At 33.7% G+C, this 25,145-nt stretch overlaps 1 protein-coding gene across 6 annotated transcripts in view; it reads right to left on the bottom strand.

Moving 5' to 3' along the window:
- The window catches only part of LOC121854275 (syntaxin-1A-like), a 98,252-nt gene that overhangs the window by 13,372 nt on the left and 59,735 nt on the right, over positions 1-25,145 (bottom strand). For 2 of the 6 annotated variants that reach the window (XR_006086522.1, XM_042348828.1), the window contains exon 7: positions 15,414-15,524. Coding sequence is in view for 5 of the 6 variants with exons in the window: in XM_042348828.1 (XP_042204762.1) it covers positions 15,414-15,524 (111 nt within the window). In the remaining variant the exon portion in view is untranslated. Of the gene's footprint in view, positions 1-8,687; positions 13,156-14,173; positions 14,285-15,413; positions 15,525-16,241; positions 16,353-25,145 lie in introns of those variants that run through there. The other 4 variants (XM_042348825.1, XM_042348830.1, XM_042348827.1 and 1 more) reach the window with 4 other exon arrangements.

Below are 25,145 nucleotides of genomic sequence, written 5' to 3'. Positions count from 1 at the left end.
GAGGGTAAGTGATGATGTGCTACTGCTTTAATCAAAATAGCCCCATTAATGTAATCTTATTTATGCATTTACTTCTGATAACTCAAAATTGTCTTTATTATTCTGAATACCACTATTATTGCAACTCATTACGTACAAGTACAGTATCCACAAATAGAGAGCATACTGACTAGTCTCTAGGTACAGCAGTTATATCACCCATCATATCTGATCTATGAACAGGCATAAAGAGTATACACTCTCACCATATATTTTCTGACAGCAATTATTATATACTTAAATACTTAAACTGTCATGATTTCAGACTTTTAAGAAGTCTTAAACAGTTCCCTCATTATTTATTTGTTTACAGCATAAAGAACTTGAGGCACTTTGGAAAATCAAGGTAGATTTTTATACAGTATTCACAAAAAGTTTTCTTCTACAGCAGGGAAAATTTAGGTATATTTGTGGTCTTGGGTAAACTTTCCTTTACAAAACGCCTTCTCTTGTGAATCATCTATTAAACATGCACACATACAACTGTGTTCAGTATTTTTCTAGACTTTGCATGCCGAAAGGATATCTATTTTTTCACAGGTGTATCACATACAATACATTTTGCTACTTACAATAGACAATCTAATGTACAATTTCTAAAAAATTTCTAAGTGAGCACTACATTCATTTCACAAGATTTATATTTGGTAGTAATGCTGTGGCCACTTAACTTGCAGGGTACAGTACTGATTACTCACTAGTTCGTATTAGGTGTCTTTTTGCAGGAAGTCATCAGCTCTGTTAACCTTCTTCAAGCATGCGAACAAGTAAGTCCCTGCCATGGCTCCTACCTTATTTGACTTTCTTTATTGCCATTACATCTTTTGGTGATGGTATGGCAGCAAGTATATCTGATCCATATCTATCCTACAATCTATTTATGGTACTTGGGGTAACTTATGCTTACCAAACATTCACACACTAAGTGGGCTGAACACTCCCCTGCCACTACTCAATACTAATTGACCTATTATTTACATGACATCGGTAGCTCAAAAACTTTCGATATGGAAATAAATTTGGACTTTTAAGCTTCTCACTACTATAATGTAATGATATATATCAAATTTGATTATGAAGGCTGATATGGTGACATATGCAAAAATGAAATGCTGACAATACTACAGGTCTATTTTACTACTTATGAAATAAAAAAGTTGGAGCAATTCATTACTACTGGAGTTTCACGAAATATAACATTAATTGTATTAAAATAACTTATGTTTTACCCTCTACATGAAACTTTGGAAGATCTTAGAGGGGGAAAAAAAAAATTATATATACTATACAGTATATAAAACTAACCACTACACTCTCATTTCCAAAAATCCTCAACTGCATCTCAAATTAAACATCAAAACTGGGAATTAAAAATATTGTGAAGCATTACTCCTCAACAGTCAATAATACACTATAAGGTTGAATATCTTAAAAGGACCACCCACGCACGCACACACACACACAAAATGTTCCCACTCTACATGTTGTCATCAGTTAAAGCATGAATGACAGTTAATACCAAGACACTCTATCACTATACAGTACCAACACTGTATCGTCTATTCTAAGTACCATACCATAAAATGGAGGAGTGATTATCTGTGGCAAAATAAGTCTAGTTTCCAAAAGGATATTAGGAAAATACAAATGTGATGTACTGCATAAAGGCAACAGCATACAGAACTTAATACAATCCCACCCACAAAGAACACTATTGAACATACAATATACAGTGCAATTCCTTTTATCAGAATTCCAACAATCTGAATCTTCCAGGTATTCGAACATTGTCCCCTTTGGTAAAAATTCTAATTTAGTTCAACAATCTGAACATAACTGAAGTCATTCGTCGCACGTCTGTCACCAGTGGTGCTGTAACTACTTTGGTTACAAGCAAGTCGGGCTCCTTGGTTGGTGGAAGATGTTGGCTCTAATTTCATGTTGTATTTTAAAAATTTGTTTATGAATTTCTTACTATGGCTGATAACAAGTGACAAAATAGTGAAAAGGAAGTGAGCTGTTCTTAGTATAGAGCAGAAAGAACATATAATTAGGCATCTGGACATAAGTATTTCACAAACATGCATATCTTTAATATTTGTGTTTGTACATTTTAAGTGTTCATATGGTACCATAGGTTTAATATTTGCCTTTATTTGTACATTTAAGACAGGGATGGCTGACTTAAAGTAATGGTTTAATTTAACTAAACAAAAAAGATTTTGTTTTGATTTTTGAATCTGCCTTTTTGGTTGGTTTTTATTACTTACAGATGATTTTAATGATTTACAGTAGAGTTGGAAAAGGCATATGATAGGGTGAACAAAAAAGCATTGTGGGAGGTATTACAAGTGTATGGGGTGGGAGGAAGGCTACTAAACAGCAGGACAACAGTAAGAGTAAATGGGAAAGAAAGTGAAACATGAAATAAATGTGGATGCATTTTCTCCTTGTGGTTGTTAAATAAATAAATAAATAAATAAATAAATAAATAAACATAAATATATATATATATATATATATATATATATATATAGTATATATATATACAGTGTATATATATATATATATATATATATATATATATATATATATATATATATATATATATATATATATATATATATATATATATATATATATATATATATATATATATATATATATATATATATATATATATATATATAGTGTATATATATATATACAGTGTATATATATATATATATATATATAAATTATTTAATGAGCTTTCTTACATGGCTGCACACAGATCCTGATTATAAGGGAGCCAAGTTGCAACTGTTCAATATATGGTAACTGGTGACTGCTTCTGTTTATGGCTTTTTCATGCTTTAAAATGAACTTAAGATTAGTTTTTGCCTTTAAGCATGCAGGAAGAGTCTGGGAGACTGATCAAACCTTATGTTTTTCAAATTTGGCCTTTTCACAATAATTTTTTTGAGATGGAAAAGGTATAAATGATCGGTAAAAATACTTAAAACTTATTAAAACCAGCATTAAACCCTTCCCAAAAGTTTTTAATTTTTGAAACCAATGGTTTTTGCCAACCCTGATTTATGGTTTTGTATGGTACTGTAGCTTAAATTATTGCTGTTCTTGTAGGCATGTCCAGATATTGAGCTTTCCAGGTATGTGAACCATCATTAATTCCAATAAGTTCAGATAAAAGGAATGGTACTGTACAGTATGTGATGAAGTTCAGCAATGAATATACAACATTAATTTTAAAAAGTGAATGTCTGTGAAAATCTGGCCCTAAAGTAAGAATCCTAAAATTTTTGCCACAGATAATAAATCAATCATTTTAAAGATTCTCTAAAATTAAAGACTAATTTATTAGGAAAAAAAAACAACATACTATTACAGACACTCCCCAGTTTACAGAAAGGTTCTATTCCTGGACCCTATCTGTAAGCTAAATTTTCTGTAAACCGAAAACGACCCTTCCCTAAGGTAAATATGTACTGTACCCTGTACTGCATTGAACATGGAGCACATAAATGTCTCGCAAGGGGATTTTGCACATAATCCTCTGCAAAAAGTGTTGTTAAGCCGTAATAGCAGAAACTTTAGCGCAATCCAAAAAAAATTTTAAATGGGACATATGGGAGGTACTCTGCATCCTTGAATTTCTGTAAACCAAGTGTTCTGTAACCCGGGGAGTGTCTGTACTATTATACTACTACTATTTTTTTTTCAAAACTGAGTTCTTCTAAAGATTTCACTCATGCTCAAAACAGTACATAGTTAAGGACATGAGAATAAAATAATAATAATAATAATAAATAAATCACAGTGACAATTGGACTTGTATCATTTGTATATCATAAGTTATGACACTTCCTAAACCCTGTACAGTGGGGTTTCATTTTAAGTGGGTCTCGTGTGAGAGGTTACCGCTTACATGAATGGATAAAATATAACCCGACATTGCAACAGATCAGTAATATGAGACCACTAATCTATCACCCCATCTTCACTGCAAATAAGAGAAGTGTTTATACAACGGGTGACCTGATATTGTATCAGGTCAGGTCAATAACACGAGAATGCGGAAAAATTAACCTTTTCCCCAGAGATATAAGGTTTCTTTCTTATCTCTATTTATTTTTTAATTACTCTATTTATCTATCGCTATTTTTCTTTTTTGTTTCTTTACAGGATTTCTCATACCTTATCTCTTATTCTTGTTCTTATTTACTTAAAACAATTACAGAAAGAATAGACAATAGGTGGAAGGTGGAGGAGAGTGGGGTAGAGGCAGGGTGTTGTTGGGGGAGGGGGAGGGGTAATATGGTCACTTATCATTTCCTTCTTGAAATTGAGTCTATGCGCCTGGCTGTTGCCTCATTCACCAGTGTTTTTATTTATTCATTATTATATTCTCATGATCAGTCTAATATGGTGTATGTTTCATCATAAAAAATATAACATACAGCATTAAAAAATATTACAAAATATGATACCTGTATTAAATGACTTCAAAATAAAATGTCAATCTAAATCAGTGTTGGTGGTGTGACGGTACCAGAGCAGACCAAGAGACCCTACAAGCAACATTACCAGGAGTTTAAATGCCGCTGCCAAGATCTCATCACCTCCTATTTTAAGCCTCAACAATTCACAGAAAATCCAGTGATGATGACCCTGCCACTCTGGAGATTGGTGATGAAGCTGAAGTCACTTTACAACTGTTGGCAGTTGATTTTGAAGGATTTGAATCCGACTACCTTTCACCCTCTGCCTCGTGTCTCCCAGAGCTCCCTACACCTCCACTATAATTAACTTCCTGGGGTTTCTTAAAATATTTATTTAATAATGTAGATGCAGTTAATGTGACATTGTGTCATTTTTGGAAGGTTAAGTTAGTTACCCAAAGTTGTTCTAGAGTAAAGGTATGGCTCGTCCAATACAATACACTATACTGTATAGCAATTTTAACACATGTTAAAGGGCATAATTTGTGCAGATTTCTGATGCACAGACATAAACCAATACGATATACCTGCACAAAATGAGACCCCACTGTAATTTTCGATACAAACAAGGTTAAAACTTTAAATTTACAGTATTTTATTTACCTGATAACCGAATTTTACTTTTATTTACTGTATTTTGTCACTATTTCTTATTTTCTCTTCAAATAAATGATATTAGATGTATATAAGGAATTTGGCTATGATGTAGCGGGATTATAAACATTGTTCTGTAAATACGGTATGCACATACAGTGGTCCCTCGGTTAAGGAGCACCTCGGTTAAAGAGATTTCGGTTAACGAGTTACCTTCCATAAGATTCTTAACTTGGGTTAACGAGCAATTCCTCGATTAACGAGTTTCTTACGAGCCGACCTCAACATGTTTTCGCTTGCATTTGGCGGTCCACCAGCTGTAGTATTAGCCCGCCAATACAGTAATCGGTTCTAGGGCTTATATTCCTTACCATTTTAGTAAATATCAAGAAGTTTATACTATTCAATAATTTTAAAAGTTTAATATTAATTTTTTTTTAGTCATTTTAACAATTACTGAACATAATTGAATGTAAGGAAACTAGTTTCATGCGCGCCATCCAGCCTGTCAACACACCAAACAGGCGCCAGTCTCTCTATCTTTTCAGTGGAGGTAACATCTTGCTTGAGACTCTCTTCAACTAAATGCTTTTTTCTGTGTTTGCAAGCAAATTATTGGTCATTTTGAAATTTATTTTACACATTGACAATATATAATGCAGTGCAGTGTTGATTTAAAGAAAATAATCTTGAATTACACCAAGAGAACTAAAATTTTATGGGTGAAATAGCGCCATGGGGTGACTTCTCTTCCACCCCAATGCTTTCTCTTCTCCCTTCTCCTCCACCCCCATTCTAATTCCCATCATCATCATCCAGGAGCCTTCTACACATACACACCTCAAAGAAAGTGTACTTTTCTACCTTTTTTTTATTGAATATAGGCAATTTTCGGTGAGCTGGAACCAATTACCCAAAAACCCATTGAAACAATGGTTTCGGTTAATGAGTTTTTCGGTTAACGAGCAACTTTCTAAAACGGATTGTGTTCGTTAACCGAGGGACCACTGTATCGTGTTTCGACTTGCATACATTTTCGACTTGAGAACATCCCCAGGAACGGAACTCTTTCATATCCTGGGGACTGTGTGTGTGTGTGTGTGTGTGTGTGTGTGTGTGTGTGTGTACAGTAATATCTCCGTTAGCCGGAATCCTTCAAACCCGGAACTCTCCAATAGCCTAAATTGAAATTTCTCAGAAAATTGTTCCCAAAGCCAAAATTTTCTGGAAAATTCCAGCCTTGGGAAAGATTTTCCGAGGGGCACATTTTCTGCAAAATTTTCCAAGTACCCGGAAAATTCCGGTGAGGGGGAGTTTTTTCGGGTTTGAGAGACGAAAATTAGGTGCACTTTCCGGAAATTCCGAGAAAAATTTTATGGAACCTGGAAAATTATGGGAATGGGCTTTAAGATGAAATAATGCATGTCTAAAACTTCCGAGAACATTTTTCTGTTACCCAGAAAATTGTGGGGATGAGGGATTTAAGAGTCATTTCGTTACCCGAAAATCTCCCATTCCCGGAAATGTTCTGCACCAATTCTTCTGGCTAAAGGAGAGAGAGAGATATATATATATATATATATATATATATATATATATATATATATATATATATATATATATATATATATATATATATATATATATATATATATATATATATATATATATATATATATATATATATATATATATATATATATATATATATATATATATATATATATATATATATATATATATATATATATATACAGCTCCTCCCCGACTTACGACGGGATTAGGGACCCAAATCCAGGTCGTAAGTCGAAAATGCTTAAATAATACATAGAAAAACTAAAATGGGTGTCACTTTTTTGTTTCGGCACCACAAAACTCCCACTTTTAAGCCTGCCAGCCATTTTAATGTGAATTGCCAATGGAAATTTGTCTGTGTACTGACGTTGGGACTTGAAAATACGTAATTTGAAATTTTTTTGGTACGACTGAGGCAGGTTGTAAGTCGGGGAGGAGCTGTGTGTATATGTATATATATGTATATGTATATGTATGTATATATATGTATATATATGTATATATATATATATATATATATATATATATATATATATATATATATATATATATATATATATATATATATATATATATATATATATATATATATATATATATATATATATATATGAGAGAGAGTAATACGTCAAATTACCAGACACCTTCACATCCAGAATGTTGTCAGGGTTTATGGGGTTCTTTAGAAATTATATTTTAACAAGAGTTATGCCAGAATAATGGAAATGATGTAAACATATGTAAGGTCAGTGGTGGGGCTGTACATATGTCTAGGGCATTCAGAAGTTTGGTTACCAACTCCTGTATAGATTAATTATTTCAGGTGGGGTTTTTTTTTATATAAAGTAAACCATATACAGTACAGGTATACAATTTTGTCATCAAATTTTACACAAAAATGGGCTGGAGAGGATATTATTAAGTGAACATTGCATAAGCCCTAGACTGAGGTTGTACACTCACTACAGAAAGTATCTGCAAGGTGGGGTCCGATGGATGTCAACATGAATACTGCGACTCCTGTTGTATCGGTAGGATTGTTAAAATCCTTCGTCCATTGTGTCATATTGTCCAGTATAAAATTTTGCAGATACATTTTGTAGTGAGTGTACACCTTATGTGTATTTCATGAGGTGAAATGGTCAGGTTACCAAATAATATATATATAAATAAATATATATATATATATATATATATATATATATATATATATATATATATATATATATATATATATATATATATATATATATATATATATATATATATATATATATAATAATGATATCTCATCTCATGGGGTTGTATTTAACAAAACTATTAATACAGTATATAAAAAAACAATTTAATTAATTTTTCCTGAGGAGGATATTAGTATACGTACATACCTATGGTGATTACTTGTGTTAATACTGTATAATGTTCTAGCTTGTTTGTGTTGAACCAAAAACATCACTATGATGTGGAAATTATTATTTTTGTTTGAGGCAGATGTACTAGATTTACACTGTGGTCAGCTGTACACCTGTGTATTGAGTACAATCAAAGGTAGTCAGGTTAGTGAGCTGTATTATATATCCTTAATGTCACAAATAAGGTTCAACTCGAGTACATTCAGCAAGTCACTGCAACACTTTATTTTATTCTGTGAAATATATCAATTAAATATTGTCATCACAATTAGTGATATAAGTCTGTGAGGTTAAAAGAAGTGAGGGAGGAAGATGGTGACAGCTGCCCTCCCTTTCTCCTTCACTGCTCCCAACTTGTTTATTTTGGAAGAACAAAGTCTGGTAAAACAATGTACTACTACTACTACTACTATTATTTTATATATATATATATATATATATATATATATATATATATATATATATATATATATATATATATATATATATATATATATATATATATATATATATATATAGATATATATATATATATATATATACATATACATATATATTACAGGTATATATGTGTGTGTGTGTGTTGAAAGATTAGAGGAGTCTTGAAAAGTTGTAAAAATTCCATGCTAAAATTAAGTTGGATAAAGTGTAAAGAATGGTATTACTGAGGCACTATGAAGCATGACACATTACTCCCATACAATTTCATCTATAATGAAGGATAAATAATTTTTGCATTTTAAGAATAGTAGTTATCCTTTACAAATGCAGAAATCTTTGTGATCACTTCTTAACAAAACCAAACACTTCATTTTAAAACATAAAAAACTAATTGTTAGGAATGATAACTGTCCTAATATAATAAAAATATTTAACAACATGCATACACGTTTCTCCTTATAATATTAAACACAAAGTCTTAAAACTTGAATACTCAAACAATTAATAATTAACTGATCAAACTGGAGTTGTCACTCACAATGAGAAAAAAAAGATGGGTGAAGATCCTAATCTTCCTTTATGCAACTTTGTAAGGTGGTAGCCTTCAAGTAGGAAGGGTTAACTAGTCTGGGGAGTTTGTGTGACTAAGTGATTAACTCGTCACAGAGATATTTCTCTGACCCAAGCTGGTCCTCCTATCCAACTCCCTTCTTATGGGTTGAGTCAAGATTATTACCAGCTCAGCTATGGTCCCCACCCTAATCTTTTTAATTAAAAATTATATTCTAATGCACTAATTGCATATCTAACTATAATTTACATTGGCACTTCTGTACAAAGGCGAGGCACTACACAATAAATAAGATTTCTTAACAGATTTACCACTAATATCTTTGGTTATTATTCATAGAGATAACATTTAAGACAAACACACTTGAAATACATACTGAAACCACTTTGTTAAAATATAAAATTCTGGGGGGATCTAATTAAAAAGATTACTTTCTCAAACAGACAGACAAAATCCTAACTATCCTCATATTTTCATCATTATATATATTACACATTTATACATCATATACATTTTATTTAAACATTGAAAAATATTTTCTTTGTTGAATGATCGACATTCAGGTCTAATATTTCAGTAATAAATTAGGAACGAACTTCTTATTGCAAACTAAATAATGTTTTCTCTGGAGCTTTACCAAGTAATCCAGGTATTTAATGACTTCTACAGATGGAAAATAAATTGAATTTCTACTTGAAAATAAAACCATTGCTTGCTGCTAATTACTATGATGGTGGGGTGCCTTCTGTATGAGTGGGCTTAGATGGGGAACTTGAAAAGTAGACAGCCAGAACAACTGTTAAGATTAACAAGATGCCAACGCCAATGAACATGCATATCAACCTTTTCTGCAAGAGGAATAATGTGAGCAAAGATATAAATAATGTCCTGTAAAAATTATGAATAATAACTAAAAGACTATAAATACAATATGACTGGAATATCAGCAAGCTTATTCTACTGCAGAGAACATTTTGGTAATTAAAAACATCTGCACTGTAAATTATTCAAATATCATGCAATGTACTGCACTACTTATTAATTGTGCACAAATGAAAATATGAAATTAACAATATTAAACTTTAAAAGAATATTGAAAATGTTATAATAACACAAAAAGTATAAAATAATTTTAAAATGAGCATCTTAAATAAGTTTTCAGTGAAAATAATGCACAGTACTGCATTTGTTAATTATATATATTTGCAATGTGCTCAATGCTGTCATGCAGCTGAAAATATAGGAAAAATGCATAAAAATTACAGATATATATACTGTAGTATAATTTTACATGAACCGACATGTACTCCGTGCAAATTTAAAATAAATGCATGCAAATGCAATGTGTGACTTAAAATCATATTCCAATCCAATTAATATTCTATAAATTTTTTGCAGAACTCAACAATAACACGAAAGACACAAAACTCTTATAATAAAATCTTATTAGAAGCATAAATTAAATTGGCATCACAGTATATTTCTAGTAATTATAAAGCAGTACTATATATGAATTGGATGACTATTTAATGAAAAAAATTTCTTCTGCCATAAAAGAGATCTCAATTATATATGGTACTGTATGTGCAAAGACACTTCTATTGCCAATTCATTTATAGTTTTGCAATGATTAGTGAGCTTCACTACATTGTGTAATTTTCAAACCCTTGAACAATATGAAACATAATTTTATGTTTTAAGATGACATGCATATGGTTACTTAATGGTGCAAATAGACAACAAAACTGCAAATTTAGAATTTACATTAAGCAGACCATCACCAATGTAAAAAGCATGTATAGAGGCCCAATTCATAATATCGTGCAATCATCCAAGCCAAAGCATTTCCTATCACCGGTCACATTTTGTAGTATACATCTCGTGCCCCCAACCATCATCAGTCCCTTATACTGTACATTAGACAATTTCATTGTTATTAGAACTTACTAATAATACTGTGACCTTGATACTTTTAAAGTTCATCATGCTTTCTATAAACCCAAATCAAAACATCAGCAGGATATTGCTGTTAAATAAAAATTCACGCAAAAACTCAGACGAACAATCACTCTGAGGTTGTTGCGTTGGTGTAAGAAAAGTACGATGCCTTAAACATAAACGATGAATCCCAAGTGTCAAATTTTTTTTTTAAATAATACAGTGCCAAAAGTGTCATATTATACAGTCACAGTATGCTTGTCTACTTAAATGGGAACTTAGTGTTATACTGTATTTGGATATGTTAATGTTAGTACCAGTTAGTACCTTGGTTGGTTAGGATAACTTATGATGTGACAACTCCAGTTAGCCTATACATATAAACATATTAGGATCCTGTGTGGATTTTTTAATATTTAAATAAAATAACAATAATAATAAAAATAATATAAAATAACAATAAATAGTGAAACAATAACAAAAGCATGAGGTGATACAAACTGACCTAATTAAAATCTCTTACCAGTACTTTGTGTCTATCACATCATGAATATACATTACTGTACGTAGTAATATTTATTTTTAAATACTGTATAACAGTAGATCATATTAGTTTCATTCTATCAAAATGCACATACTTCAGTGATGTTATTAAATGCTACAATGTTTGAACTGTACTTTTAGCTTTCACTTAAACTGGTAACATACAGTAGTAGGATATAGCTTTATATGGATTATATTTTGTTTTAGTTTAAAGTAGTGTATATATGACATAATGGAATCCACACAGGATAAAATATCTTTTTTTACATTAATCAATTAAATACCATAAAATAGGATGACAAAAATGAAAGACTTGGAAGTCTTGATGCTAATTGCATGAAACACTTCAGTTTACCCGTCATGATGGAATTGATGACTAAAGCAAAGTGTGCAGCTAAACAGCACATTGGATATTCTGAGTCCTTCACAACGACCTCCCAATATGGGCATCGAAAAAGACTACTTGCAGTCAGGTATTTAAACACCCAATCCATTACTGAATTGTGAAATCCAGCAACCAAGTTGATAACCCTCTAAGTGGACTAGACAACACTCATACCAACTTTTCATAACGAAGACCAGCCAAATTTGTCTTGCATACTGGCCCTCATCAGTAGTTACCACCTCAAAATTGCTGAACAGTGAAGAATCACCAAAGTCTAAAAATTATGACTTTTATTTGGCACATATTGTATGTTCTGTAGCAACTTCCATACAAACATCTTAACACCATGGTTATTTTACATATAATGACTGCATACTTCCATTCAAATAGTACTTGCAAACACTTAAAGAAAATAGTTTCTAATTTGCCAATACCAGTGTATACAGAAAAAAAATATTTGATGAATTCTTCTGACTGACAATTTATATATTTAATAGCATTAGCTTACGGCAAGAGGCCTTTATCTGCTACATGTGCCACCTATCGCTAGGAAAGCATCAGGTTGTGAAACTACTCTTAATTACTGGGCAGCCTGAACCCATATGGTTCACATCAAATATATTGCTTTTATAATTTATGCATTTATCTAGGCACACAATTTTACTAATGTTTATTCCTACATACTGTATAAAATTAAACCTGATATGCAGAACAACCAAGTTACTCCATCGGTGAACAAAATTGTGAATGATATGGTGATAATGATGATACTGTACTTGTTTAAAAGTTCTTTGCTTCTTTTTCAAAGTCTTGCAAATTATAAGGATAGTCTAATCACCTCTAATCTCCTGAGACTTTAAAATCCTAAATTTACAATTTTACAAAATTCTAATCCTTATTATGACTTTTGATTGAAATCAAAACACTCTAAACAAGGTTCTGAACAAGAAGTCTCCTGAAGTAAACAAAAGCCAAAACACTAGTTCCCCCAATGAGCACAGTACAACCATGGAAAAGTACCTAAATGGCCAGTGCTACCTGGACAGTCTCTCAACACCCACTACCAAACTACCTGCTCTATGAAAAACTTATTCCTAAGATAATAAAAACAACTAACAACAAAACTATAATACATATGATGATCATAATTTTCTTCTGTGGAGAGAAAAGAAAAAAGGGAATTACAAAATAAATAATAATGGGTGTGATGCAAAAGTTTCTATGAACTATCATAAGTAACAGAAAAGCTACTCGTATACAATAACTATCGATAAAAAATAGAGATTTTTAATATACATTCACAAATACAGTACTAGGATCTGTTTACTCTCAATAATAGAAGAAACCAAAAATTACTTAAATTTTACTTTTATATCTATGTAATACTGTATATAAATATATAAATTCTAAAAATTTTATGTCAGTAAGATGACTGTAAGTTACTTGATTTAATACCAAGTTCATGAAAACATCAACTACAAGAGCTATGACAGCACTATTAACTATGAACTGTATAAAGGCAAAAAAAAAAAAAATGTATCTAAACAAAAAATAATATCAAAGAAAATAAGTAACTTAAAATAAAATAGCCATGTACAGCATTCTGTCCACAGTGACAAAACTATAGCTATTGGAAAGCTAAGCAGAACTATACAACAACCATCTCCCACATAGCTTCACAAGAGGGCCACACACCATTCAGTACTTGCGATACCACTTCCATTAACCCAATACCAGTAATCAACTGGAAAAAAGAGCAAAAAGCACTTTCCATGAGGGGACTAAAAAGAGAAAATTAGAAAAAGATGCGTCTTGTTCATCTATACAGAAAATATCAGGAAAGGGGTTTTTCAATGAAAAATATAATGGACACACTACTCTGACTTAAATCTAAGCTTGTGCCAAGATCAGTCCAAATCCATACATGATCAGCTTTATGAACACCGGATATACCGAATTATTTCCCATACCACAATCACTGATCAAGTCACATCTATAACTAAAGGGGGCCCTCAGAAAATATAGAATGATATGAACAGAAGAACAACACCAATTTTTAAGACACCCAAATGAAATGAGAAAACGAAGAGATCAAGCGATAACAATCACCAAGCAACCCAGCCACAGCAGCTGTCCACACCCATGTTATCATTACTTCTGTTTTGCTACTTACCCGCCGTGCTTTGCTTTCGTATCTGATGGCTTTCTTAGTATCCTGTTTGGCAGTGTCGACATAGTCCTGTGCTTCCTGTACGTGATTCTCAATCCTATTCATCAGTTCACCCTGTAGTTGTGGCCAGGGGACGGGATGTTTGGGGGTGAGGATTGTGCAGGATGCAGGATAGGATTAAGGATCACAGGATATGAAGGTTGGGACAGGTTGGGTAGGGAGTCAAGACAACAGAGAGGCAGAACACAAAGATAACAAAAGGTTGAGGAAACAAGGCAAGGTTGAGGAGACAGTTGGCAGTGTAGAATAAGAACCAAATAAACCCAAGACATGTTAAAAGAGGACTTTACAAAATGTTGACCACGATGGACAGATGTTATTTGCAGGAATAAGGAAATAGGTTGATGAGGGATACAAGTAGTGGACAATAAAAAATCCATGGAGGGATCACACAAAGATTGTGGAACGGACAGGGGAAACAGAATATTATTACCAGAACAAATCATTGAAAAACAGGATGGAGGTACCAAAGAAATCATTTTGTAAGAGGTACCAAGAGGATATACAGGGAGAAACACGGCAGTCAAGTGTTTGTAGGAGATAACAAGAGGTTATATAGGGGAGAGGCGGCAGTCATGTGTTTGGAAGCCATTAATACCCAGGTAACAGAGAAACAAGCACCGGGAGACAGTCATCACACATTGTTGTTGTTCAGTGGTAAAGATCATTTAATAGTTTCAATTGTTAAAGGTGTTTGGTTTTAAAAGTTGCAAGATGAATAAACATCAGAGGGGAAACAGTTGCAGAATATTAATAAGGCATTAGTAACAGGAAACATAATCACAATTAATTAATCATAGAAATCATTACATACAGTCAACATAGAGGGGTTAAATGTATACAGAGCATAATGAAGTATCAGTTGGTCCATGCCAGATGCAAGAGTGCAGTGAACGTGCATAACATCAAGTGAAAGCAGAACATATATATAAGACAAGTTACCAAGCCCATCATAAAAAAGATCAGAAAGTAAGAGAGACATCCCATGGATATTTGTGTTGCAAGAGGATTACATGCAGAGAGGAGCCATGCAGATTATCAGTAAGAAATATTGCATGAGGGATAATAAGGATGGGTCAAATATATATGTAGGAAATAAGGGTGAAAAAAGAGAAAGAAAAAATACATTAGCATCTAGCTGCAATGATGATATAAAAAAGTGAAAATTCAGCAGGTTACTCACCTTACGTGCTTTGCTTTGATACTTAAGTGCCTTTTTAGTGTCCTCCATAGCTTTGCCGACATATTCGACGGACTGATCTACGTGATATTCAATCCTATCAATCATCTCCCCCTAGTGGTTGGTGGTTGATCGATCAATCGTGGGTTGGTGAGGGAAGCAGGCATAGAGGAGAGAGGCAAAGAGACACAAAAAACAATTAATGATGACACATTCAGCAACAATCACAGCTTGTGAAAAAAAAAATCCTTATGGTGGTGGCTACTAGACACCAATACAGATATAAACTTTCTGTGGCTACTGTTGTGTACATACTTTCGTGTGTGATGTGCAAGGCCTACATTGGGTTATAGGTAAGGACATGAAATGCACAAAATTGGCATTCAAAACAATAAAAAACCACTATTTGAACAGCAGAAAAAAATATACTGCAGACAGCTTCTTGAATCATATTGTCTTTTCAAGACTTGAAAATCAAACTGTCTTATCTAAAAGCACCTAATAAAATGTGAGAAACCATTTTGATCCTCGGAGATTTTTCAGTCTCTCATCTCTTCATTGGGTCAAAATTAGTAACCACATTGACGATTAGTAAGTCATAGACGGTCTATATCTGTTCATTCATCTAGTTAACAAAACATCACATAAAAAACCCTGGTGGTGAACTACTCTCCTGTCATGCCATCATACACAGGGTAAACTATGTACAAGTCTACCTATAACCCAAGCGCAGACTCCTGGCAGCGCACATACACCAACCTACGACACCGTTGCTCTTCTTCCTGTGCTCCCGACGAAAAAATTATAAAACAAAATAAAGAAAAAACTTACCCGCCGCGCTCTACTTTGATATTTCACTGCTTTTTTTGTATCAATGGTAGCAGTCTGGACATAATCCACTGCATGCTCAACATGGTACTCTATTCGATCTATCATCTCCCCCTAGTGAGGTAAGTCAAAAAAGGGTCACTGGACGAAAATATAAAATTGAAGACTCCAGTTAAATTCATGGATAAACATTTATATAGTTTGATTACAAACACAGTTCCATAAAGAGGGTGATGTGGTTTCAGTGTTACAGCATAAGTAATCACCTGCCTTGAAACAGCTGTCCCTACCATTTTGTTCTACAACTTAAACTTGGGAAGGCATGCAAAAGAATGCCATGCACACAAAACCCTTTGATTAATTGTTAATCAACCTAATTTCATAGATTTCCCTTAAAAAAAATATAAGAAGAGAGTAACAGGGCACAGGGTATATATACCCTGATCTCACCCTCCTGTATATATATACTGTACCCTGTTTTGTACTTCTCTTAGTCTGTACTCACCCCTGAAGATGTGAATTACACGAAAGCGCTTGGGAACTTCGTGTTTTCTTTTCCTTGTGGTTATCAGCATATACCTGGATCACGCGCACCTATAGTGATTTACTTGTATATATATATATATATATATATATATATACTGTATATATATAACAACAACTTGATTTAGGTACCATGCACACATAATAACTGGAATCTCCTTAACAAGATAAAAGGCCACATTTTCCAACCAGCTTCAAGAGTCACATTTCTTTTCATGTACTGTACAGTACAGTACTTTATCTGTACTGTGTTTCATTGTTATTTTTTTACATTACTAGAAAAAAGTTTTGCAAATAATGCTATACATATTTAATAATATAAAACTTTAAGAAGCTGATTCAAATTAATGGCTTTTAACAGTGAACACTGAGAACCAAAGGTCAGTCAACTCAATGTGAACAAGAAAAAATAATTATCTAAACTCATTATATACCAGATCACTTTGTTTCTCTGTTCATTAACATAAAATTCAGATGTATATATTAGCCAGGGAGGAACTTTCCTTGGTTAAACAAACAACAAAAACCCATACATGGTAAACAACCTTAAAATCTTGTACAACAATAAATTTATACATTGTATGACTTTTACCTACATATAAACCTACATATGCAAATTATGCGTATAAAAAGTCATTCTCTCCACTTACAGTACATTACTAAAACACTATTTGATATAGAGAAAGATCATGGATTGACCCTGGAATCTCATTTTATATCCAAACCTAAACTGAGTGACCCACATACTGTACAGTACTACCAATTAAGTCTATTGGTTGAACAGCCAGGAACCCTTGAGACTGGTGGCTGCTACTAATTCATTAATTAGTTTATACCTTCTTATTATATCTATGTATCCAAAAAGAGACCTTTAAATACGAAGTTTACTAATAAAAACTGAAGGAAACAAGTTCTACCACCACATTAACCTGTATGCTCTGCTTCCCTCATGTAGTTTAGGTAAAAAACAAGTTATTTCCCAGGTTTATCCTCAGGGTCCAGACCACCTCAGGAGAGAGATAGGGAGAGTAATTAAACTGACTGATCCAGCCTTGGTTTAAGATGATATTTCAGGATTAATCCTTCATTTAAAACCTTCTACCTTGCTCAGGCAAGTCACATACAATGTATGAAGTCAGAGGGGGGATGGAGGTAAAGATATGCTCCAAATACTAATGCAATAAGTATTGTACTCCAGGAAGGGAGAAATCCTACTAAAACACCAATAATACTCCCCACCACCAAACAATGTGGAAGCATAATTATTGAATATTGGCCTCGGTAGATGAACAGATCCTTAATGTATGTCCCGCTCCAAGGACCTACCCTACAAGAAGGCCAAATAAGACTTGATACTCCTCAGGTCATACATCTGAGGAATGCAGCTAAGTTGTACAAGTTCAATTATTTTTAAAATCATGTTTGAGATATAATTTCCAACTGCTGCACATTTTGATCAGAATAAAATTATATGTACGTTAAATTAAAAATTAACTGCCAACACCAAAGGAAGACATAGCAAGAACCAATCGCAGCCAGTTTTCAAAGCATAGAAATGAATTTCAGACCAAAAGAAATAGAAGATTCATTCTTAGACAAGGATTTCAGACCCTATCTTTGGGATTAGCCCACTCAAGGGATGGGTCTAAGGAGATGAAACTATTTTCTTTCCTTTGAGCATGAAGTACCAAAATCTTTTTCATGAAGCAAGGTTGGAGGAGGTAAAGGATCACAGCCAATTCCAACTCCTACAAGACAAAATGTCCTGCAGAACCTATGAATCTCAAAAGCTGGTTCCATGACCCAATGTACGGTCCCCATAAAAAGTATCGTTAGATTTTCCGTCACTACAATTTGAAACGCTAGACAAAATGCTTTGATATGATCCCCAGTGCATCATCATAAGTTGGTATACCTGCTTGCCATGTCAGCAAGAGCTAGAGATGGGGGGTAGGATTTGGGGAGGGAGTCATCCTTGTATGGCATACTAAAGACTTCAATATAACAAGAAATCCATTAAGCTATATTAATGTGTGTACCGTGCTGGATAGAAGAAAGGCAAATGTAAACAAGCTACTGACTGATGGATACAATAACACTGAAATATATATTAAATGGAAGAGTTTTGGAACATCATAACCGAGACATACACAAACTTCAAAACATATATTTCACCATTATGTTGTTGTACTAACAGAGTTTCATTCATACTGAGTTTCACAATATGCTAACTCATGTTATTCACAATATGTCTGATTTATGAAGTGACTAAGCAAATAGGACTTGATATTAGAGTAAACAACTACAGCAATACAGTATACAATATATCAGTCTACAAGGGATCTGCTATGTTACCGATATGTAAATTACATTGGTTTAACACCAAATTAAGGTTTCAACTCAAGGGACTTGCCGGCAACAGAACCTCCTTCCACCAATAGTAAGACATTTGTGGTTGTAGGCTTCAGTGTGGCATCAGTTGTTTCATGGCGCCTAACCCATCGTGATACTGTGGGTTCGCTTACTCCAGTTTGCCATGTAATCTCAGCGATACGTATACCATCATTGTAAAGGGCAATGAGAGCACCTCTCACATCTTAAGTCTCCTTGATAATTACTCGCTCCATTCGATGTAAGATCCCATTCATGATTGGCATGGCATTGGTGTTCATTTACAACATCCACTCCGAGTCATGTAATATACAGTATAATCTGAAGCCTCAGAAGATTCACATCAATCGAGAATATATACACGTACAGAGTACTCATTCATGCTCAAAGGTCGCGGATGTAGAGCTACCAACCGTTCAGAAACAGGTTGGGTAACATTGCTCTGATAACCTTGAATCACATCGATCCCATGGCTAACGATACTTTTTTGGGGGGGACTGTACCTGATATCATAGCAAAAGTTGTTTAAAGGAAAATGAACTTTGGAAGGTTTTAAGATGTTTGACAAGAATTGTCAATAAAAAAAGCCTTTTTCAAAGGTTTAGCTAATTAATACCTTTAACTTTCTCATGTGTTAACACACATACCTGTGTTTTGTTTTTTTAAATCTACTCCCAATGAGAGTGACAATGGACTCCAGCTAAACCAGCCTAATGCAGTACAGTTTATGTTTAAAATGACTAAGTCAACACCAACTGCCTATTTGTGGAATCTTTCAGAGTCCCATTAGGAAACTGGCTAAAATGTTATTTTACTTAATGGAAAAGACACTACTCAGAAACTGTATCCAAGAATTCTGTAAAACTGCAACAGTTGACAAGAAACTGCCATGTACAGTAAAATGCAATAAGTTTGCTGACCAAATGTTTGCATTATGACTTAATTCACTTATGATCCAAGCAGTTGTGTTTACCCAAAAATGTAATGGATTGTACGGTTCCAACAAAATGAGATAAAAAATAATGATGTAGAAACACAAAAATTAGTCAAGTATTGAACAAAAGAAATAGTAAAAAATAAAAATATTTTACTTGAGTTGAGAAGTACTTTATGCTTCAACCTGTCATAATGTCCTTTCAGAGCAAGTTTGTGGCTACCAATTCATTTATAATTAGTATTGTATACAATGTAATGATATATCCAGTCAATTCTTACTTGACCACAATCATGCTCAAAAAGTTCATTAGGATTTTGCAAGCCATTTCTTAAGGCTATGTTGCAAGAGAAAACAAGCAAATTCTCACTGTAACCCAAGAGGGTAATTAATGAAAAACAAGAAATATAGCCATGGTGATCCCCTCCAGGCTGCATTACCTGGGTTAAGAAGCCTTGGAGCAAACCCACTATGTACTGTATATCTCTCACCAGGATAATGCTATCAGTGAATGGGGTAACTCAGACTTAATTGGGAAATGGGCCAACTACCTGACTGTTCTTACTGAACTGTCCAATTCAGTATCACCCAGCAGTCAGATGTCCTGAAGGGGCACAAAATAATCTCTTGAAAGTGAATATCATAGGAAGGTCTGACTTTTCCTGAGGTTAGATACCCATTGAACCCCATCCCAATTTCGAAATGAACCATCCTGAGATTTCATTTTGGACAACACCTAACTCCTGATATGAGACAGAAGGAAGCAGGGAGGTAATGGCTCAGTTTGAACAGAGAAATGACATTTTTAACTGAAGTCAGATACAAAATGGAGTGCACCTGCTGGCATGACAGTAAGACTTGTCACCTTCAGCCTTGAGAGGTAACCTTCTTATCCAAAGGTTTCTTATCATAAAGTGCACCTGGATATGATTAATTTATGTAATTTTTCAGCTATTAATATTTAGTCTCTGGATTTTCAATACTTAGACTAGATTGGTAATAAGAATGTGGCTCACCCCAAGTGTTATGTTACAAATTTGTTCAGTCTTCGAAAGATTAACAGAAAGTGACGAAAGACAGTATTGTACAGCTTTAGCTCTTAGCCTAACTTATCATTAGTTGTATAGCAGTCTGTATTAAATCCAAACCTCATGTTATAAAACTTTGTATTTACCCTTGGTACTCATATTCTTGTACTGTACTGTGTCTCTTATAACAAATTTTCAAACCAACTAATCTTTCATCTCTGCTCAGCAAACAAGAAATACATCTAGTACTGTACAATCATATACTTTCACTGCAGTCTTTATTCGTCTTCCAATATCTACTGTCACTCAATTCAATCACAAAAACTTGTCACTTATTGAAGCAAGAATGATTGAATGAATAACAGCAGATGGAGTATGGATAGAACGAGTGAATGTATGTGTGGTCTTGATTGTAGTTTCTCTGGCAGGGTAAATGGTTTTTTGAGCCCACACATAGATGCAGGCATGTGCATGTACAACCACATACCGGTACTGTACTGTATATGTATTTTTTTTTCATTTACCATTATTTATCCATTCTTACTGCTGTTAAAGATGTGTTCCGCTACGGTACACTCTTTCCGCAAGGCCCAAAACCATATTTAATCATCACTTCACACAAGCTATCGTCACCCACCTGCAAAGCATTCTTCTCATAAAATTCTTTGACTCCATGCTCTAGGCTCATTCACTGTCATTGCTTCTTCCTGCATGTGTATCCCTCTCCTTTCTAGTGCAAACTTTACCAAATCCTTTTATTTTTACCTTACTCTCCACCAACCATCCATCACTGAATTATACTACAGTAAAAACCTTGAGTACCAGACCACCTGAGTAACGACACATCTGAATAACGACACAATTTTTATTTTTATTTTTTAAATTCGAAAAAATATATCCTTGTTATTGTTGTGCAGTGTCCAAATCAAAACACAGCCACATTGTACTCAGTCTACACATAGCTATTACTCAGTGCAGGCCTGTTCTCTCATGACATATAAATAACACATTGTGAAAATATGCCCAAGCAGTTATGTTCAGTTAGGGCCTAAAAGAACAGAAAGCGCCTTACCATGAAAGGTAAACTTGAAGTGCTAACCACGGTTGATAATAAACACTCTGTTCCTGAGATAATGCAGAAATTTGGAAATGAATGTACGGTACAGTATATTGAAAGCATATCGTAAGAGTAATCCACTTCATCTCCACTGAAAGTGGGTCCCATACAGGTCTGCATAATCTTCACTACATAACACATCACCAGGCAGCTGTGGCCTTGAGATGGCTACATTGCCATTGATTCATGTAATGAAACTGTAAATGTTGTGGAAAAATCATTTCAGTACTCTAATGTGACTTAGAAATAAAGAAAATAAAATATAAAACTATTAAAAAAGAAAACCATAAATGAAGAGCATGAGTGTGAACAGTATTCTATGTGGGAGGTGAATGTATGTATGGATGCATCACACTCTCCCCAATGTTATGTTATGGCATACACCTTTTAAGTCAGCTGGTGTCTGGCTGGTTGAATCGCTAAACTCATCCACTCTCTGCATCTCCCATAGGATGGTTCAAGTAGCTATTTTTTTGTACATAAAATATGTGCTATTGTATTTTATGAAGAGCTATGTTCTTTCATTGTCTATTACAGCAATTTTTACATCACTGTGGCTTAATTAGCCCGGTACTCAGGGTTTTTACTGGATACATTCTTTTTACCAATCTTTTATTTCCCATTCTCTCAATATGGTCAAATCATCAAAGCATACCCTAATTTTCAATATGTCCAACAATTTTTTCCACTTCTACAGCCTTTCATAGTTCCTTCATCTTATTTTCTGTAAGCTATTCCCTCCACACACACTGCTCAAAACCATGTTATTTCCGTTGCTTTTTTCTCTTGCACTCGAAAGTCAATGCTTTACAAACCCATATAGCAATGGCAGCTGAACAATTCATCTAAGCATACCCATCTTTGCCTCTTCTGTTACAGTTCTCTCTCTCCATACATATCTCAATGTATTTTTACTGTCCTTTCTTTCTTTCCTCTAATTTAATTTGTCATTTGCCAACACACCCATCCTAGATAATATCTAAAACATAGCAACTTCCCCCGTCTAACTCAAGTTAAATTATGGTAATATCTATTTCCTCATCTCCTTTCTCTTCTTATCCTTATTTTAAGTTTGTTTATATTTACTACTAACTCTCTGTATACACTTTTTAACTTCATTAACATTTGCTACTTTTCTTCTGAATTGTCAAGTATTGCAATGCCATCTGCAAAGAAACAACTTGCCCTTTTATTTTCTTCCCATTTTAGAACTTTACAGTACAGGCATTTAATTTCTATCCTTTTCCATTACTTTTGCTCTTACTTTATATTCTATCCACTACCCTACAGTATGATGCCCCATAAGAAAGTAAATATAAGTACTGTAGGATTTTTTTTCTTCAAATCATTCTCTGTAAGACTTCTTTAAAGAAAAAATATTGACGAGTTCCTTGACTGTAAAAAATTCTTGCACACTACTCTCCATTTTTTTTTTTAAAGATCAAAAGCTTATATATCACATAAATTATTATGCTTCACTTATACTGATACAGTAATATACTGACCTAGGCAAAGGTAGTACAACCATAACCAGAGGTCTATCAAGGTGGTATGTTGAATGTTTTATACTACCTGCCCTGAATAACCAAATACCACAATAAAAATGACAACACAAACAACAAAGGTCATTCTGAGTACAGCAATGGACTTTGAGAGTATGAAACTACAAAATAACCTGCTCATATCTGTGAAGAAATAATCATATTTCTCCATATGTTAACAACCCTACTGCAGCTTCACAATAAAACTCACTTCAAAGAAACATGGATAAGAAATTTTCTTAAATTCTATAAAGGATATCACGGGATTCACGAAGTATTAAGATTTTGAGTAGTAACAGTAGTAGTGAATATAAACAAAACTCAGCGCAGATTTATCTATGGGAAAAACTCAAAAGAAGTCTGCACCTATTGTAACTGGCATTCTCCCTGTGAATATTTTGAGTATCAATTAAGCATCAGATACATGCAGTAAGTTATATTGTACTATTTGAGGAGTAAAAACAAAAGCCAACAAAATATCCCTAGCTTCACTCCGATAAAACATTATACATCTGTTGGTTAGAGACCAAAAGATGTTATAACAGTGTCAGCAGCCAGATGAACTAGTCATAGTTGGGGAGTGGGTAAGCAGAATGCCTATCAAGGACCTAACCAGCATCACAATGTCAAGCAGGAACATGATGGAAGGGGTCAGGTTAATAACATGAGTTACCACGATGCGGGCCAGTACATATTAATTTGTATTAACCATTGCCAAAATCACATCCAAATGCTATTCAATATTGATTTACAGGAGGAGCATGTGTGTTTGTATGGTCCTACCAATTTGAATTGCCTTGCCTGTCTCATGGCACTGCTGCTAGTTCCTACTAACCTAGTGGATTCAGTGAGGCTGGAAGAGAATTTACAAAACTACAGAAGCTGCAATGGATCAGACCTTGATTGATGTTGATAGAATCTCTTAATAATAATCTCAGATTATTGTGACTTATTCTATGTTCAACCTCACTATCTAAAATTAATTATTCTTGTGTATAAAAATCGTGTGAACACTGAGAGTTTATAGTTCCTTGAAATATTGTATTATGATGAAGGGAAGAGCCCAATGATCTAAAATGGTAGCTTTCCTCATTTTGTATCCTTAATATACTGTACTGTATATTATGTCTTGGAGGGGTTTGAAAGAGTCAACCAGGTTAGTAGTGGGCATACATATTCTTAATGTAGATATTCTAATTTGAAAAGGAATAGTGATATCCGCGTTAGCTGGAATAATTGATGGAGAGCTCTTCCGGGAATTAAAGATGTTTGGGTACCGAGAGGATTTTCTCATCCCGGAAAAAATTGGACATCCCAAGAATTTTTCCAAGGGAAAATTTCTGATTGTCTAAA

The sequence above is a fragment of the Homarus americanus genome, unplaced genomic scaffold (genome assembly GCF_018991925.1).
Source record: "Homarus americanus isolate GMGI-L3 unplaced genomic scaffold, GMGI_Hamer_2.0 scaffold54443, whole genome shotgun sequence".
Lineage (NCBI taxonomy): Eukaryota > Metazoa > Arthropoda > Malacostraca > Decapoda > Nephropidae > Homarus > Homarus americanus.
This window is presented reverse-complemented; position numbering and strand designations above follow the sequence as displayed.